Genomic DNA, 17627 nt, shown 5'->3' with positions numbered 1-17627 from the left:
CACAGATCAATTTCTATGTGAGCATAAGTGCCGATAGTTTCCTGGAAGCTCTCCAAAACAACCTGTTTCTTTACAGGACTGATGTTGATGATTCCAAGAAACACATTCTTACTTCTGGCAAAATTCTGTTTTGAAGCCTTGTTATTTTGAAAGGATGAACCTGACATTTTATCAGTGAATTGTTAAAAAAAAAAAAAAAATTGTGGAGGAGGTAAGCCAAAGCAAGGGGGAGGGAGTTACTATCGTGTTTAAGGGCCATTCAGGCCAGCAATCAGAGGCAAAATAGTCCATGAGTCATTTCCCACAGGCAGCAAGAGCCAGAAGAACAAAGACAGGACCAAGAGACAGTCTAAAGGTCAACAATCAAAGGACCCAAACTAGGCAGACAATGCCACACTGTGGGCAAAGGACTATAATCAAAGACTTCAGTGAGCTGGTTACTGGGAGGCATTTACTGAGCAGCAAGATATCAGATATTCCAGCATTGGTCAGTTCTCTGTTGAAGGCTTGTATGCTTTTTCTCTACAGAGACTCATTAGGCCCCAGCTGTAAGACAATAGTGACTATTCATGAATAAAATCTTATTTCTGAATAGACTCATTACTTGCAAGAAAACATTTGGTGACTGCAAGCATTCCTGTTGCCAGCCCTTGAATCTTCAGTTGCCTGGGTTCTCTAAAGCTGGGTGCTGCTATGATCTAATTCTTAGAACCAAGCATGATGATGTTGCTTATATACAGGTCTTGGTGCTAGACCTGAAGGCTTATAAAGGCCCATGAGCCCCCTGCTCCATTTCAGAGGTTCTTGAAGACATCTGTCTTTCTGAGACATCACAGGAGAGCGTGATTTGTCCTCCCATGAAAATTCCTCCACCAGATGCATTACAAAAACTTTCAAGAGCACTCGAAACTGTGGGTGTTTTATTCAAAGCAGTTGTATGCTACATTTTCCTTATATATAAATAATCACAAAGCATAATAAAAATACTAGGACATTTAGTCATCTAAAACAATGCCCCAAAAGCACAAGGGGGAGAGGGGAAGTCTAACAATTAACCAAACTGAAACAGACTGGTTCATTAGCCAAACTGAAACAGGCTTTCATCTTAGAAGTCTTACTGCATTCAGATATGCTTTTTCAACACAGAGGTTAACCTCAGAACAATTACAGTAAAACAAAAACCACTACTTCTGATAGCCAGTTCTCTTCAGAAATGAAAATACTGTGGAGTACTCTCCAATCCACTAAATACAGCTTGAAGGATATATGCCAAGCTCTTGGCAGTTCACTTCAACAAAAAATAAGTCTCGTAGAGTTCTTTTTTTTTTTAAACAAGATTTACTGAAAGAGGACAGAAATAAGTTACCGAAATCTCAGCAGTATGATTGTTTTCAGTTTAGAATCCAGATCATCACTGGGTTGATAAAACATAATTTTTTTCAGTCTTTGACTCATGATTTCTTTGTGAGCTGATGAGGAGGCTGTTATTTTAACTAGTAAGTGAGGAATATCCAGGTGGTCGATTTGTGAATCTCTCTCAGGCTCTGGACATACTATTACAATATTGATGTGAATTTCATGGATATGTTTATACTGCCAATATTAGTAGGAGGATAATAGTATTTTACTGTAACTAGAAAAGGTGCTGTTTGTAGAACGGTGAAAGAAAAACTATTAGTATTGTTCTCTATAGTCCAAAACTTCTAAGCAGTCTGGAAGACAGCAGGTACAAGAACTAAACTCTGTAAATCAGAGAATGATATATTACATTATAGGTACTGCTAGTAGCTGCATTATACCCTTTAACATAAAAGGACCCATTTTTTATTGAGTGGAAGATTTAATATTTACCCCTGCTGGATTTTATTCTACTCTCAGTGCCCCAGAAGTAGGGACCTTAGAAAAAAACCTCCATTGGCAATCAGTGGAGCTTTTAAAAGATTTCTGTGAGGGATTAGCCTTAAAAATATGATTGATGAAGCACTACTAAAAAAAAGTATTTCTTCTGAATGAATTCTTTAACCATGAGTTTGGCTGTCACTGACTTTATGGTAGGTAGATAGATAGATATAGATATATAGATAACGAGTCAGTATACTTCAGAATAATAAATTCAAGATGCAAACTGTTAATTTTTATTTGCTAATCTGGTAATGGTCTCCTAGGCCATCTGCTGAGAGACTAGTGGGCTTCCTTGTGCAGTTGATTGGCCATTGTGAGAAGAGACGGCTGGACTAGATGGGCCAGGGGTCCCATCCAGCAGGGCACTGCTTATGTTCTCATGTTTAATAAGGTTTCCAAATAAACACGAAGTGGAACGCTAGCTACCAAATCTATTCATCCTATGTTGCAGCCTCCTGCCTCCACATATTAAACAAAAAATTCAATTCATCCCAACACAACCTAAATTAAACAATTACGTACTGTACCTCATTTCTGAATGGCAGTCTGAGGGCATTTTCTAATAGGAGTTTTTAAAAGGCTTGGAATAGAAAGATGGACAATTTAAAATCTACACTCTTTCTCATCATAATGTGCTTCTGCCACAATAAATTTGTTGTCAGATAACAGGTTTGACTAGACTGCTTCCTACTGGGCATATCTGGTAGTATTATTTTCTGCTGAGGCACACCTATGAAGCTCACCTTGTAACTTTTAGAAAATTCCTTTTGGGAGCCAACAGTGCATGATTATCATTTGCCTACAGTGGAAGATTGATCTGCATATATTCAATGTGGATAACTACAAAAGTAAGTTATCCTGATTTCAATAGGTACTATAGTTGAATAAACTTAATAACACTCATTCTACATTGGCAGTCACTTGTCTCTGTGTGCGTATTATGTGTGGATAGATAGATTTCTTTTCAAAAACTCTGCATAGCTAGTATAGTGTAGCAGTTGTTGTTGAACTGGGACTAGTAAGGAAAGATCGATCGTGATGATGATGAAGGCAAATGATACAGCTGGAGGAGCAAAGATTATGGATAGTAATAATATGATAGTGAAATCAATATGAAGTTATGTACATAGAAATATTCTAAGTTTGAGATCTGGGTACAGCCTCCTTGAGAATAATCTGGTGGCATTCCTCCCAAGTAAATGGTTCGAGGATATTGATTATAAAGTGAAATTAGCTGGCTAAGAGTGATAGGAGCAAACCCAAAAGCTGAATCAATTAGTGATTTATTTTTGCAGGGTCAACAAAAACAGTATGTTTGATTTAATACCCTTAATAACAAAAGATCAGTGCCAGTAGAACAAGGTGAATGTTATAGATAAGATGACAGTCACAAAAACAACTTTGATGGAACTAAAAAAATGGGTAGTATAATTCACCAAATGAAGGGTAGTTCTGAACATCGCGTAAAGAACATGTAAATGCAACTTCAAGTACCCAGATTTTAACATACTAATTAAGGGACTAAAATACATAATGAGCCATGTGCATTTGCAAGTCATCTGTGTAGCCTTCTTCATACACTAATAGTTGTTTATTTGTGTAAAATTATAACTCCGTTTTCCCCACCAAAAAGGAGATATTTACAAAATGTAAAAATAGGCATAAACATAACAAGAACCCATAAATAAAGCCATTGTTCAAATTAAAAGCAGCTTCTAGAAAGCAATGCAGATGCCATATTAGCAATCAATAAATTCGGTTAGGCACCACAGAAACAGATTGTGGCTTAAGAAGAGCCTTCGCTTGCTGGTAGAAGCCAAATAAAGAAAATTGCTTAATCTCATGGGGCAGGGAATTCCACATATAGATAGCAATCACAGAGAAACCTCTCTTCAGTTTTATGAACCACTATGGCCCAGAAGGCAGTGCCACATGGAGGAGAGTGCATCTGCAAATGAGAAAGACTGGGCACAGGAGGGAATAAGCTTTCAAGTTTTAAAAGTAATAGCCCTTGAATTGCAAGGCAGTCAGTGCAGCTGATATAACCAAGGGGGTCACATGGTTCATTCAAAGGTTTAGTAGCTGCACACTGCACTCTTTGACATTTCTGGGTGGTTTTCAAAAGCTGCCTAATATAAAGTGCTTTACAAAGATGAAATAAGATGTGATAGATGTCAGTTCCATCAGGAATGAGGACAGCTAGTACAAGAAATGAAACAGAGTAAAAAATATGTCTGGCATTTCCGAGCATCTAACTAGATACAGTCTAGAGGGATTTTAGTGAGAATTACTTCCTAATAAAGACGAGCAGTTGGCAGGAATTACAGTTTAAAAATCAGCCGTGATCCTTAAAGTACTGGGATTGGTTTCCAATCTAGAATGCATATCACAGAGGTATTCTTAGTGGAAGTTTTATTAACAGAAGTTCTCTTAACAGGATCAAACATGGTGGTACAGTGTGGCTTTGGGTTCAAGGGCCGTCAGATTCCAGAAAGATTCCATCTTTGCTTCTTGATGATGTCACACTCCCTGTACAGAAGTGATGTTTAACTTGGGGGTCCTCATTGACTCATGGCTCCTGCTAAATGAACAGGAGGCAGCTGTGGCTAGGAGGGTGTTCACACAGTTCTATGTTTTGCATCAGTTTTGACCCTTCTTGGAGAATGAGCCTCCCCTCACAGTCTTTCATGTCTTAGTCATCTCTTGCTTGTACTAGTACTATGCATCTATGTGGGGATGCTCCTGAAGAGCATTTGGAAGCTACAACTTATCCTGAATGTGGCAGCTCAAGCAATCATAGTCACATTTTTCATCTAACACCTCTACTCTGAGAGCTGGACTAGTTGCTAGTTGACTTCTAGGTGCAATTCAAGGTGCTGGTTGTCATTTTTAAAGCCTTACATGGCCCAAGATCTGGATATCTTTGAGATTGCCTGATCGCAAGTGAATGTGCCTGCACAATAAGATCTGCTAATGTAGGCTTTCTCCATATCTCTTCTCTCAAGGGATGTCACTAGCAGGGATCATAGAAATGAGCCTTCTCAATCACCATCCCCACCCCTTCTATGGACCAGCATTTCCCCAGAAATGTGAAAGCCTTTTGGGTTTTAACTTGGCTGTTTCAAGAAGCCTTTGGCGTTGGGACATTTTATATTGTTGCCTCTGGCTTTGGAATGTATGTCTAATATAATTAATGCTCCTGATAGTTATATATGTAGATGTACTTTGGTTTTTGTATTGTAATTTTGTCATATTTAACCTGATTTACAGATGTCATATATCTACACAGCCAGTTATTGCAGTAGCATATAAGTGTAAATAAGTAAACCAGATAGTTTAATTTTTAAAAGGGAGCAGCCGCAGAATCCTGTAAGCTAAATTTGAAACGTGGCTTTTCAACTACTACCTCTTCAAACAAGTCTTTTGACTTGTATTGATGATGTTTTAATGTTTATTTGTATATTTTAATTTGCTTTACTAATTCTGTTTTACTTCTGATAGTTACTTTGCTTGTTCTGTTTGCTAGAAAGACTAGATGTAATGAATGAACAATTTAAGGGGGCTGGATTTTCTGCTGAAAATAGACTCTCTTCCGTAAGTTGCTAATTGCATCAAATTGCACTGGGGAAAGAGGCAAACTTGCATTATATAAAGAATTGGAAATCACTTTGTGCTGAGGTTCAATCAAGACCTGGAATTCTCTAGAAGCCATTAATTTAAAAAAAAGGACAATTTGAATTGTTCAAAGACACAGTTAATATCATATGTGGGCACAAATCAATTGTTTTCTGCATATGGCTGTCATGCTTTCTTGGTCACAGAGTCAGTACTGGTTTTTACTTGGTTTGGACATGAGCTCTAGAATCAACAATTAAAATACCAATTGTGTTTTGAACAAAATGGCATTATTAAGTGGTATAAACACTATGGGTTATAAAGGAATCAGTGCTTCCAACAATAGTACCAGTGAATTCACAGACTAAATTGACTTAGGGGAAACACTCACCCAAATTAAATTATGACATGAATAAAATCAGTCAGCCTCAAGTAATCATGGAGGACTTCACTGGAAAGGAAGCAATACTGAAAAACGAAGCAATGCCAATATAAAAATGTAGCTTTTTCTGAGGTAGACCATCCCAGGATCAGGTACAATGATCCCTATGTTGGCACAATGATCTCCTTGCAATCACATTGTGATCTCACTGAAGCTGCAGCACTGGTGCCACATCTGCTTTCAGTTGAAGTTGTCAAGATGTCTTTGGTGCCTGGATGGTGGAAGGGAAGGGATAAGAAATAGCAGTGGCTCTGTGCCTTTGAAGAGCCTTTAGGGCTCTGAATTATCATCTGTGCCATTGTGTTTTGTTTTAAGTATTATTAATGGAAACCTGGATAAAGTTGGGTCCCAAGGCTGGAGCGAAGAAATGACTGTGCCACATGGCAGCTCAAATATGTTCACTTGGTCTGGTTGCTTGGCTACAGAGGTTCAGAATTTGGAACTCTGGATGTTGTTCTACACATAATGTGGTAAGCCACTGATACTGATTTGAGCCTTGCCCTCCTTTAAAATTATGAATATATACTATAGTCGTCAGACCATCTGACACCAGTATCAAAATCTCTGGCATTAGTATTTCTTCCTGCCTCTGACCCCAAAGATTTTTTGAACTCAGGGTGGGCAATCTGAGATCCCAGGTCTTCATGCAGTTCCTAAACCCCTTTTTTGCAGCCCCCAAAGTTCCTTCTGATCTAGCTGCCTAAAATGTGTACTCTAACATCCCACATTATTGAGGCATGGAATACAAAAGAAAAAATTAAAGTGAGGCATAACATGGACTTGCTATAGACATAAACAAAAACAAGGGAGAAGTTCTTAAACACTTCCCTTAAATCCAGAGCAAACAGAAAACCCAGTTCCCACTAACATGTGTATCATGGCTGTACCAACTCTAACTTTCACTCTCTACCCAATCTACTCAGTTTTAAAAGAAAAAATGCAAAAGATGCTATTTTCCTTTGTTATTTCCCCTGTAATAAGATCCTCTGTGAAATCCTGAATGTTCTCTTTGAACTCAGGAGTTTAGGAACATTTTGAATGCTCTACAGAGACACTTTTTGTGATGGAAACTTTCCTGGGGATAGGGGGGGATCAAAATAGAGTAAAATCACCTGGTTCCCTGCCTGTGTTTATAAACATTTGCAAACAGTTGGAAATAGCTTTACCAAAACATTGTAAGTTAATGCCACATACAATTTAGCTTTGACAGAAAAAGAAACTTCAGAACATTAAAAAAATATGTGAGGACAAAAGCTATAAGGTAACAGAAATGCCCTATTTGTAACAAATAAAAACAATGGTTGTGGTTTGCCAAAATATATCTTACAGACCACAGAATGCATAATTGAGAGTTTATTATAAATTGTGTTACCTTTATGAGGTGCCTAGGATGTTGAAATAATTTATCTGTTGGTGAAATGACTTTCAGGTGAGACAGTGTATACGTGTTGATGTTTTGCTAGCCATACTGCTAGTTTCTTTAGATCGGAATAAAAATTGAATTTGGTAACAGATTTATTTATTTATTTATTTATTTATTTATATTTCCAATTTGAACACCGCCCATCTCACGAGGAAGTGACTCTGGGCAGTTTACAATAAAAGAAAGATGCCACGTCCTTGAAGAACCCTTTTGTTCAATGGGGTAGAATGGCACAACCAATTGCTAACCGCCATTTAGATGACAGTTGGTATTACAGCAGTTAGATAGTATGTTGGTTAAAGACTGGTTGTGGGTATTCCACTCCACTGAATACAGGCAACATATAAAACGTAATATCTTGCCAAGTTCAGTTTCAGACCTGTTTGGAAGAAGCTAGCAGCATGGCTGCAAAATGTCAACATATATTCATTACTTCACATGGCATTGCCGAGAATCCATTTCAACAATAAATAGCAGTATGAAAATCTTCACTCTCTAATTTACTCTGTGTGTGTGTGTGTGTAGTATGTGTATATGTGTGCATGTGTGTGTGTGTGTGTAGCATATGACTAAAAGATATAGTTTACCTAATAAAATAATTGTGTAATAAGTTCTGGTATAATCTGTTTATATGGCTCTAGATTCAAAATATTTATAAAAATGTGAAACAAGTAGCACTTTCTGAATTTTCTAAGTGTCAATAGCAAGATACTGTGGTAAGAATGTGAGACACAATCTAGGCAGATTTTCTCTTGTGGAAACTCCATTTAATTAACATCTTTGTATTAGCACAATCCTGCTTGTTTTATTTCAACAGACCTAAAACAGATCTGCTTTATAAACTCATACCCATCAACAGAAAAGCCTACCATCTACAAACTGAGGTTATTCAAATCAAACTCTATGCATGATTTTTATATTGATTTTTATATATATTTAGCTTAAGATTCACTGAATTCTAACCAATATTCAATAATTATTTTACCTTTTAGAATTGTGTTTAAGGTTAGAGATTTTCTAAGTTGTGACCTCTAGTAAGTTAAGAGTTACAGTTGTGTGAAATCACATTAAATATTTGAATATATGTGTTATTTTACAGACAAAACTTTTGAATTCAGTACACTCTTTGTTGCACACTTTTTCAGATGACGGTTGCGGCTGGTACGAGCATTGAGAATAGCATTCAAAGGACCATATCCTGCCCTAATGTATGTTCTGCATATCTTGGATTCTTGTCTTCTTTTAATGCAAAATTTCATTTATGTGAATTTGCTCTTGTCACTCACAACATTATGTTCATTCCCAACATATACTACATATTTTACTACAAGTAAGGATTCTAAGCATTATGGTTTTCAAGTAAAGCCTGTGATTATACCACCACAGTTCTTCTAAGTTGTTTTCTCCCAGCTCAGTTTTATTTGAAACAGTGGTTTAACTATTCTATTGGGCCAGATTATTCAAAGTGCTAAAGTTATTATTTATTATTAACCCTGAATCATATGCTTGTAGTACAATATATCTCCCTCACAATTCACTACTACTCAACACACATGCTCCCACACATACATTTACACTTTGCAACAAATATTACAAATTGGTCAAATTTGGAAAGTAAATGAAAAAGAACAAAGTGTAGCCATATACTGTACTTTCATGAGCTATATATGTATAGGACAATTGTTTAAATAAATGTTTTGAGACAGCCATACGCACCACTGCTATCTGAGCAGCTGTATTGTCTGAATTAACAGTACAATCTTATTTGGGTCAACTTGGAAATCACTTCAGTTGGGTAGATGGGGCATATTCTCATGTAAATTGGTATAGGAGTATAGCATAAGTGGTTTTGAGAACTGAAATAAAATATTAATTTAGCATCATGATGGAAAGCCACAGGAATACTGATTGATCTAATAAAAATACTTCTTTCTAACATGCCCTTAATATAGCATTAAAAAATAAAGATATTGAAAATGGCTGAAATTTACATATCATGCAATTTGTAGCTGCAGAAATATATAACCTTGTTTCACAGTATATACTTTTGTTGTGCTGTTATAATTTTACCAGAATCATTATGGTAATAGAAAAAGTTGTTCTCTTGGTTTATTGCAAAGTCCAGATCCATCCATCCTCCCTTCCTTCCTTAGATTGCCTTTGTTAGATTGTTTTATTGTCATACAAGTAGTCCTTGCTTACCAGCTGCCTCATATAGCAACCATTTGAAGTTACGATGATGTTTAAAAAAAAACAAAAACAGCTTTGCAACCAATCCTTACATTTATGACCATTGCAGCATCCTGCAGTCACGAGATTGTCATTTGGGCACTTCACAACCGGCACACATTTACAACAGTCATAGCGTTCCACAGTCATGTGATCTCCATTTGTGTGCTTCCCACCAGCTTGCAGCAAGCAGAGTTAATGGAGAACGTGGAAGTAAAATTGCAAGTCACGGTCATGTGATGTTTCAGTTAATGACCACAGTGATTTATTTAACGACCAGATGGGAACTGACATTGTAAGTGTAGCGTGGTCATGTGATTATCTGCTTAGCTACTGTAGTGCTTAGCAATGGAGTTGCTGGTCCCAATTGTGGTCACTAAGCGAGGACTACCTATAAAGCTGTTTTAAATTAGCTATTAGCAGGAATAAGATTACCCCACAAGGCCAGTGATTTAGTTTAATTATTTATTTCATTTAAAAGACTTATATGGCCATCCGTCTTAGAAAAAAATCCGCAAATCTGGGTGGCTCCTAACAGCAATATATATCATTATTCAGGATGCATTTTAATACACATTACTGATTGGCTTTAGCTGTAGACAACAGCTGATGAGAAAGACTGGTCTGTCACTTTCTCTTCTGAGTCTCTTCTATAGCAATTTATTATTTGATACTAGCTTTGTTAATCTATGTTTCTTTTCATTGGGAGGATATATGTATGAAATATCTGGAGGGTGAATGCCTATCTAGCAAATTAGAAAATATATGGCAGTGCTGTAGTGTTAGGCTGCAACTGTTAATTGTATGATATGTTTTAGATGGAAGCCAGAATTATGCAAATATGCTTAATAATATAGGCTTCCAGAATAAGGAGGTTGGTTTATTTCATCAGGTGGCATCCAGAAAGTGAACCTAATAAATGGAGGTTGGTGAGAAAAGCTTCAACATCCATGGTTGCCAGGGATATTTTCTGGAAGATTGTCAAAGGATTTGTTTCTTCAGAAAATCAGTAACATCACGCAGAAATTGTGGTGTTTGCAAGTTGCATCTCCAAGATGTATTTATTATAACCAAACATCTGTAATGTGTAATGCCTACAACTAGGAACCATCTAGGACTGCCTGATTTGTATATATGGGATCATAGATAAGAAGGTCTATATTGAGTATTTCTGGTACAGTTGTGCATTTGCTTTTACACATCTGTGGCAAATTTCTTCCTCAGATTGTATTTGAGATTTGTTGTAGTGTTCCTCTGTGGGATATGAGGATAGAAACTAGTCTATGACATTCAAGCATTAGTCTGTTCCATCAATATTTGTTAATTGTTGAAAAATGAATAGTTTTATATATAATTTCTTCCAACATATGCATGTATAGAGATATTTCCATAATATATTCATTTTTTATATGTAACTATTCAATTGCTCTATATAGGCTACAAATGTAGGGCAAGAGGTATGTAATCAAGATCCCCAAATATACAGTATGTCAAGTACACATGAAGACTTGGCAATAAATCACTGGTCTTTAGACACTTGTTCATGAATTTAGTTGTTGGCAAGCTTTAGCAGTAGTCATCCAGACACAACTTGGCAAGATTAAAAAATTTAATGCAGAAAAGAATGAAGCTGCAAACATAACAATTTATTGCTGTGCAGAGTGAAGAAGCCAGAGACAGAGAGACAGACAGATATACACCTTTGCAAGCCATTATATTGTTGCCCATTTACTGCCATCTAGGAGATATTCAGGACAAGAAATGCTTATGATTACATTAAGGGTGTGTTGGTCAATGACATGAATATGTGTGTGTGTATTTCTGTACACATATAATATGTTGTTGGCTGAGAACATGGAAGATTTGCATGGAATGTTAGATTTATGACCCAAAGAAAAGTATAGATCTGGAACATTTATGTATTAAAGACCAAGATAGTTGTGTTTGACAGGGAAAACAAAGTAAAAGATTGCAAGGCAGAGATGGTGTACAACTAGACTAAATAGATGAACTTATGTACCTTAGTAGAATATTTACTAAAAGTGGGAAAATAAGAGAAATTTCTATTGCGAGGAGTGAATATTTGCCAAAAGAAGCAAAATGGCTGTACATACACCATACTTATGATTCTCTCCATTTTCCCCATGGAACACAATGGCCTCAGATTTTGATATATTAATTTTCAGTTCTGTACTCCTCCTTGCATCATGCAAATCATTCATGTTCTTTGATAACCACATGACATCAATGGCATCTATATATACATATAATCATGATCTCAACCAATACACATATACAGTCACCCCAAGCATAAATGTAAATATACCTTTATGCATAAATACATTAAACAAATCAAGGGGATTTGTTACATGTCATTATCTTACTCTTTGTTCAACATTACACTGTTTGTTAAGCATTCCATTTAGTCTTATGCATGCTTTATTTCTCTCATATACTGGTCTTATCTCCATTTGGCAACAAACCTTCAATGTCATATTCCAATAATTTCATAATTTGGGCTTATTCTTTTTATTGTACTCTTTCTCTAAATCAAGAAACGTAATACACTTTCTATGTCACATTTTATATATAATAAGATCATGAGTATCAGCCATGTTACTCATGATCTTATTACATAATAAATGTTATTATGTAACATTTGATTAGATAAAAGGTTGGATGATAGGTTATAGCCAAAAAATATCAAAGCACCTACAGCTGCTGCGTTTTTTGACAGAATGGGATGAAAGTAGCAGGACATCAACCTTTGAAAGTATCAGGCCAAGAGCTTCAAGAGTTTCATACTAAATTCCAACTAAAAAATAAAAATATTCAAAAGTTGTTTAAAAAGTAAGCCCTTATGAAGGTTCAATGAGTGTACCATCATTTAACTACTTGACAATGACAATGATGCATTCCCAAAATAGATTTTTTGGAAAAGAGAAATGTGCATTTGTTTGAATTGAATATTTGAATATATGATGCACTATGAGATAAATAAACTATTGCAAAAATATTATAGAGTTAGAACAAGCACACTGTTTTAGACCTAGTTATTCATTTAGTACAAGACAAGTCAGAGACAATGAGTTATCTGTCAAATGTGGGCTGGTAGCATGATAACTAAGGAGACAGACAGCTGGCTGGCCTGAAAATCATACTTAGGGTTCATCAGCCATGCCTGATCAGAATAAAAAAAGATATTGAGTGTGGGAAGGTTCAGTCCTAGGCACTCTAATTTTCACTATTTTCATTAATGATTTGGATAAAGAGGTGAAGGAAATTCTTACTTAGTTTTCAGATGTACAAAATTGAATGGAGTAGCTAATATTCTAGAAGACAAAGTAACATTAAAAAATATCTTGATAGTGAGAAAACTTAGGAATTTGGGGTGTTTGTGTTTTTACATAAGAAGAAAGAAAGAGATTTAAAGTGCAGAAGAAATTCAATAGGCTGACAAACATTGGCAATACTACTGACCAGACAATTTGAATGAAAATTAAGAAAGGATAAGAGAATAAATTATGGGTAGAGGATCACACATGAAAAAGTAAACAGATTTGAACCGGGCTTCTGTTTTCTCTGTACAGTAATTTTTAAACAATACAGATTTTGATTCTCCACAGAACACCCATTTGCATTCAGAAACACAAACCACACAGCCAGTTTAATGAATGAATGATATTTCAATGATTACTGTCGAAATATCATTGCTGTGGTTTTATGGTTAGAATTGTCATTATCTTCATTCCAAAGAATCAAACCTTTCAGTCATCTCTTTTTGCTACGTTAGTAGTAAACTTTTGGTGATGCAGTTTATTTAAATCCCAATTTCATTTTCATGCTTTGACAATATCACAGTTATGTGAATATAAGTCACATCAAAAGTGTAAAAGTTGGTGTGAATTTCTTAAGCAATTAAAAACGATAATGAGGAAGTACAGACAGTGCTCTATGATTTATGCCACTTAAACTTTCTAGAAAATTAGAAAGGCAGACTGTTTCATACAGCTTTGGCAATTACAATTGTAATATTTATTTATTTTAAAATATATATCTTGATTTCACTACAGGTTGTAACAGAGAACTTTGCGTAGACCCAGGTATGAAAAACCTAAGTTACTTTCCCCAACTTCACAGCAATCATAGATTACAGAATATTTTAACAGAATAAATCTATGATTGCTGTAAAGTTGGTGTCATGTTAGATTTAGAAGCTTTAGCTCTTAAAACACTAGTAGCAGTTTCTTTCCAATCACATTTTTCTGATCATTTCCTCCTTTTAATATTGTATGTCTCCTCAAAGACAAGTACTGTAATAAAAGCTTGCTTGTTTTCAACATCCTGAGTCCCACCCACCCCCTTCTTTTTAAAACCATCTAATGATGGGTTCCTGAGCCTCTGGAGTGCTGTTCCAATAGTACTAAAGATCTAGAGGGTTGGCTACTTACAACTTGCAACTAAAGGTCAAACATTCCAACCCAAACTGCTTTTACCTGTGAGCTGTTTATCTTCAAACATGTGTCATGTTCTGTAATATTCCTCTAATTAACATGACAAGACAACTTAACTTAGGCACAGATCTTATGTGCATAGAACTGAGCACATACAACTTTATTCATGCCATGGGGATTTTCCACTTCTAATTATGTAGAAGTGCACAATATATATAAGTTGAATATGGATCAAAAGTAGGTATGTAATGTTAGGATGATATTACTCTTTAAGGATCTATTTGGAAAGCATCTGTCTTTTTAATAAACTATTTTTATAAAGTTTTAGATGCCTATCTTATTCGTACACCCTAATGGTATTTTAAAAGCTTAAAAAATATTTTAGCACATCTTTTTCATTTGGTGCACAGAACTATTGGCAAAATTAGTAGGTATACAGTGGGATGTGGAGGGAGATACAGTAAATTTCCAGTCTAACTGGAGTTTGCATTAATTCATAGCATACATATACTTTCTATAGTCTTTCATAGTGTCTTTGGCATGTATGCTTATAGGGCAATTTAATAATCTCTAGGGTGCCATCAAGATACTCAATACCGTCTGGATATTTTGCAGCACTTTGAAAAACTTATTTCTGTAAGCCAAGAACAGGGAGGATATTGGTTCCCAGATGTTGCTGAATTACAGTTCCAGTATCTCTTGCCTTTGGCTCTCCTAACTGGGACTAATGAGAATTGTAGTTCAGCAACATCTAGACGGCCACAGGTTCCCTATTTCTGCTGTAGATAGCCTATTAAGTAGCATTATATGAGGAAAATCTGAAGATTTGTTTAGTGCCTTTATTTACAGTTCAGAGCTATGCACTGTAACCTGGAATCAACCCTAGAGTGGTGATTTATTTCTAGGCATCAAACATAAAATGAATAGAATCTTAATCATATGTTATTTTGCTTGATAAAAGTACTAGATCTGTAATTAAAGAAATCAGTGTATTGTTAAATCTAGATCTCTTCACATAATGTAAAACCTTATTTAAGATGCCTTTTAGGTCCACATGAACTGATAAAATGAATACTTTTCATTCAGATCAATAAAACAAAGTATTTCAAATATAACTCCAGAGTAACTGTACTATTTTGACTTTTCCCACATAGTTCCTCTTATTCCAATAGAAGAGAATATATGTAGCTCAGTGTCAAACCGTGAAGTTCTTGGTGGTCTCTGAGCTTGGCTGTTTGCTTGTAGATGTTTCATTATCCAACTAGGCAACATCAGTGCAAGTGAGTGCGGGGTTTGCTGCCTGTTTATAGTAGCTTGCCCTGCCAGTTTTGGTGGGGATGTTGTTTCCTCCTTGGTGGTTCCTTGATTAGAGTATCTGAGTGATGGCTGCTGGGGGGGGGATATTTTCTAGTCTTTTTGCTTCTTTCCTACATTTTTTATTGTCTCCTTTAAATGGTGTGTATATAGTAGTTTATCTCTCTGTGTCTATTGATGGCTTATTTGTCTGAATGCTAAGCTTCCAAGAATCCCCTAGCATTTTTTGATTTGACTTGGTCTAAGATGGTAATAGTTTTCCATTTTAAACTGTGGTTGAGTCTGTCCATGCGTTGTGAGATTAAGGGGTTTTGTCATGTCTTCTGACTGCTATTTGGTGTTCATAGATACGCTCTGCTAGTCTTCTGCCTGTCTGTCCTACATAGTGGCTGTCCTTGCATTTTATGTTGTAGATGACTCCTATCACGTACAGGAGAGCACCAAAAACTTCACCATTCTCTTACTGGATGATTGATTTCAGTGGCCAAGAGTAGAGACAATATGCATTGAAACAGGGTGTAGTAAAAGAAAATAGGCATAAGTGGGTGAGATCAGATGAATATTGTTTCTGAGCTTTTCGAGGTTTTTAAAAAAGCTTATATGGGATACAAAGACAAATGGGCAACAAACAATGCAATGTAGAATGCTCCCTTTCCAGCAGAAGAATCTTCCAGCATGTTACCTTTTATTCTACCATCGCAACCCACTATTTCAATACTTTCCACAAACAGTTATAGCATTAAGTGACAATAGAGCATGATAGTCTTCGTTGGGCTTTTCAAAAGAGTATTGCCCCCAATGTAAAGTTTTTGTTTTCCATAAGAATGTACTGCAAAAGATCATTTAATTTTCATTTGCACCACTTTGGCTACAATTCTGCTTACATTCTATATCTCAATTTATGGAGGGAGTAATTCTTATTCTAGTGCAATAAATTACCATAATTGTATTGTCAATTTTACCAATGCATCTCTTCAGCTCACCTTTTCCTTTAAGCATCTCTTTGGAAATTGAGAGAGAAAGAGTAACTCTTGCTGGGGGTGGTGAAAAAGAACCCATGGATTCTTTTTATCTGGGAGAAGGTCCCAGGTGTGCCCTTGCTCTCTTTGAGTAGCAAGGTGTATGAGTACATGGATACTGAGATGCTACTTTAGAAAACTCTAATATGTAAAGTAGATTACATAAGGGAAACTAATAATTATTGTGCATGATGGATATCATCAAGGTTTAATTGCATATACTGAGCAGATGTTCATGGCATAGCCAGTGAACTCTCTCCTGCATGCATCAGTTGCTGAAAGCAAGAGGAGATTTTGATTAGCTGTTTTTTGGAAACATTTTACTTGTGTTATGTAGTATTTGATCTGGCATTTCAGTGTTCTGGATAAGCAGTAATTGCTTTCCTTTGTCACTGGATTATTTTGCTTGAATCAATGAATCCTACATATATGTCCCTTCCATTTCTTTCATTATTTTGAAGGAAGGGGCTTTTAAAGCATAGAAGTCTGTCTTCTGTCAACTCCATTTGCTGTTGAATTTGAAGGCTCTGGGTATCCTTTACTTTTCTGAGTTATGAATATCTAGCCCTTTTAAATCCTATATACTGTAGACTTGGAGCATTATGACATTATTTTTAAAAGTTCTTTTTATCACTTAAATCTGAAACAAGGAGTTTTATTACAGTTGCTAGATTAATTTAGAGATTGCTGACAGTTTTGTTACTAACATGATTTTTTGGCACTGATTGATGGCCAAGGTGTTTAATTAATGGTTAGAATGTTTATGCCTCCCTGCTATGCTTTTAACACTTTTCTGATGACAAGAATGATCATAGCACTTTAGGCAGGCTGCTGCTATGTTTGTTTCTGCAGGATGTCACTAATCTCAGTTTCTTCACTATCCTTGATCAGGAACATCTGTTGAAATCAGACCCTGCTTTCCTCTTTTCTCTGCTGCATCTTTTAATGTGTCACTTGTGTGTTATTTTAAAAGCCAAGAAGTCTTTGCTGTGATTAACTATCCAACTATAACTATTATTTTCCATCCCACTTCTGCCCTACAAGAAGCAATGCTAAAGAAGTAAAATCAACACATGTAAATAATTTCTAATGCATGATTTGGGAAAACGTGTAAGCCAGATGCAATACTGTACATATAAAGGAAAGGTTCTATTTATATCGAATAGGTGTTGGCCTACTTTTATAATAAGGCAAAAATTAACATGTTGATGAGACTTTAACAAATGCAA

The 17627-nt window shown here is 35.8% G+C and overlaps 1 protein-coding gene across 1 annotated transcript in view; it reads left to right on the top strand.

Moving 5' to 3' along the window:
• The window catches only part of PPFIA2 (PPFI scaffold protein A2), a 207179-nt gene that overhangs the window by 89575 nt on the left and 99977 nt on the right, over positions 1-17627 (top strand). Inside the window, exon 2 of the mRNA XM_088141851.1 lies at positions 8528-8590. Coding sequence (XP_087997977.1) covers positions 8528-8590 — 63 coding nt within the window. The remainder of the gene's footprint in view (positions 1-8527; positions 8591-17627) is intronic.

Source organism: Python bivittatus, unplaced genomic scaffold (genome assembly GCF_059951505.1).
Source record: "Python bivittatus isolate LINGU-HERP-01145 unplaced genomic scaffold, Pbiv_v1 ctg000330_np1212, whole genome shotgun sequence".
NCBI classification, from domain to species: Eukaryota; Metazoa; Chordata; class Lepidosauria; order Squamata; family Pythonidae; genus Python; species Python bivittatus.
This window is presented reverse-complemented; position numbering and strand designations above follow the sequence as displayed.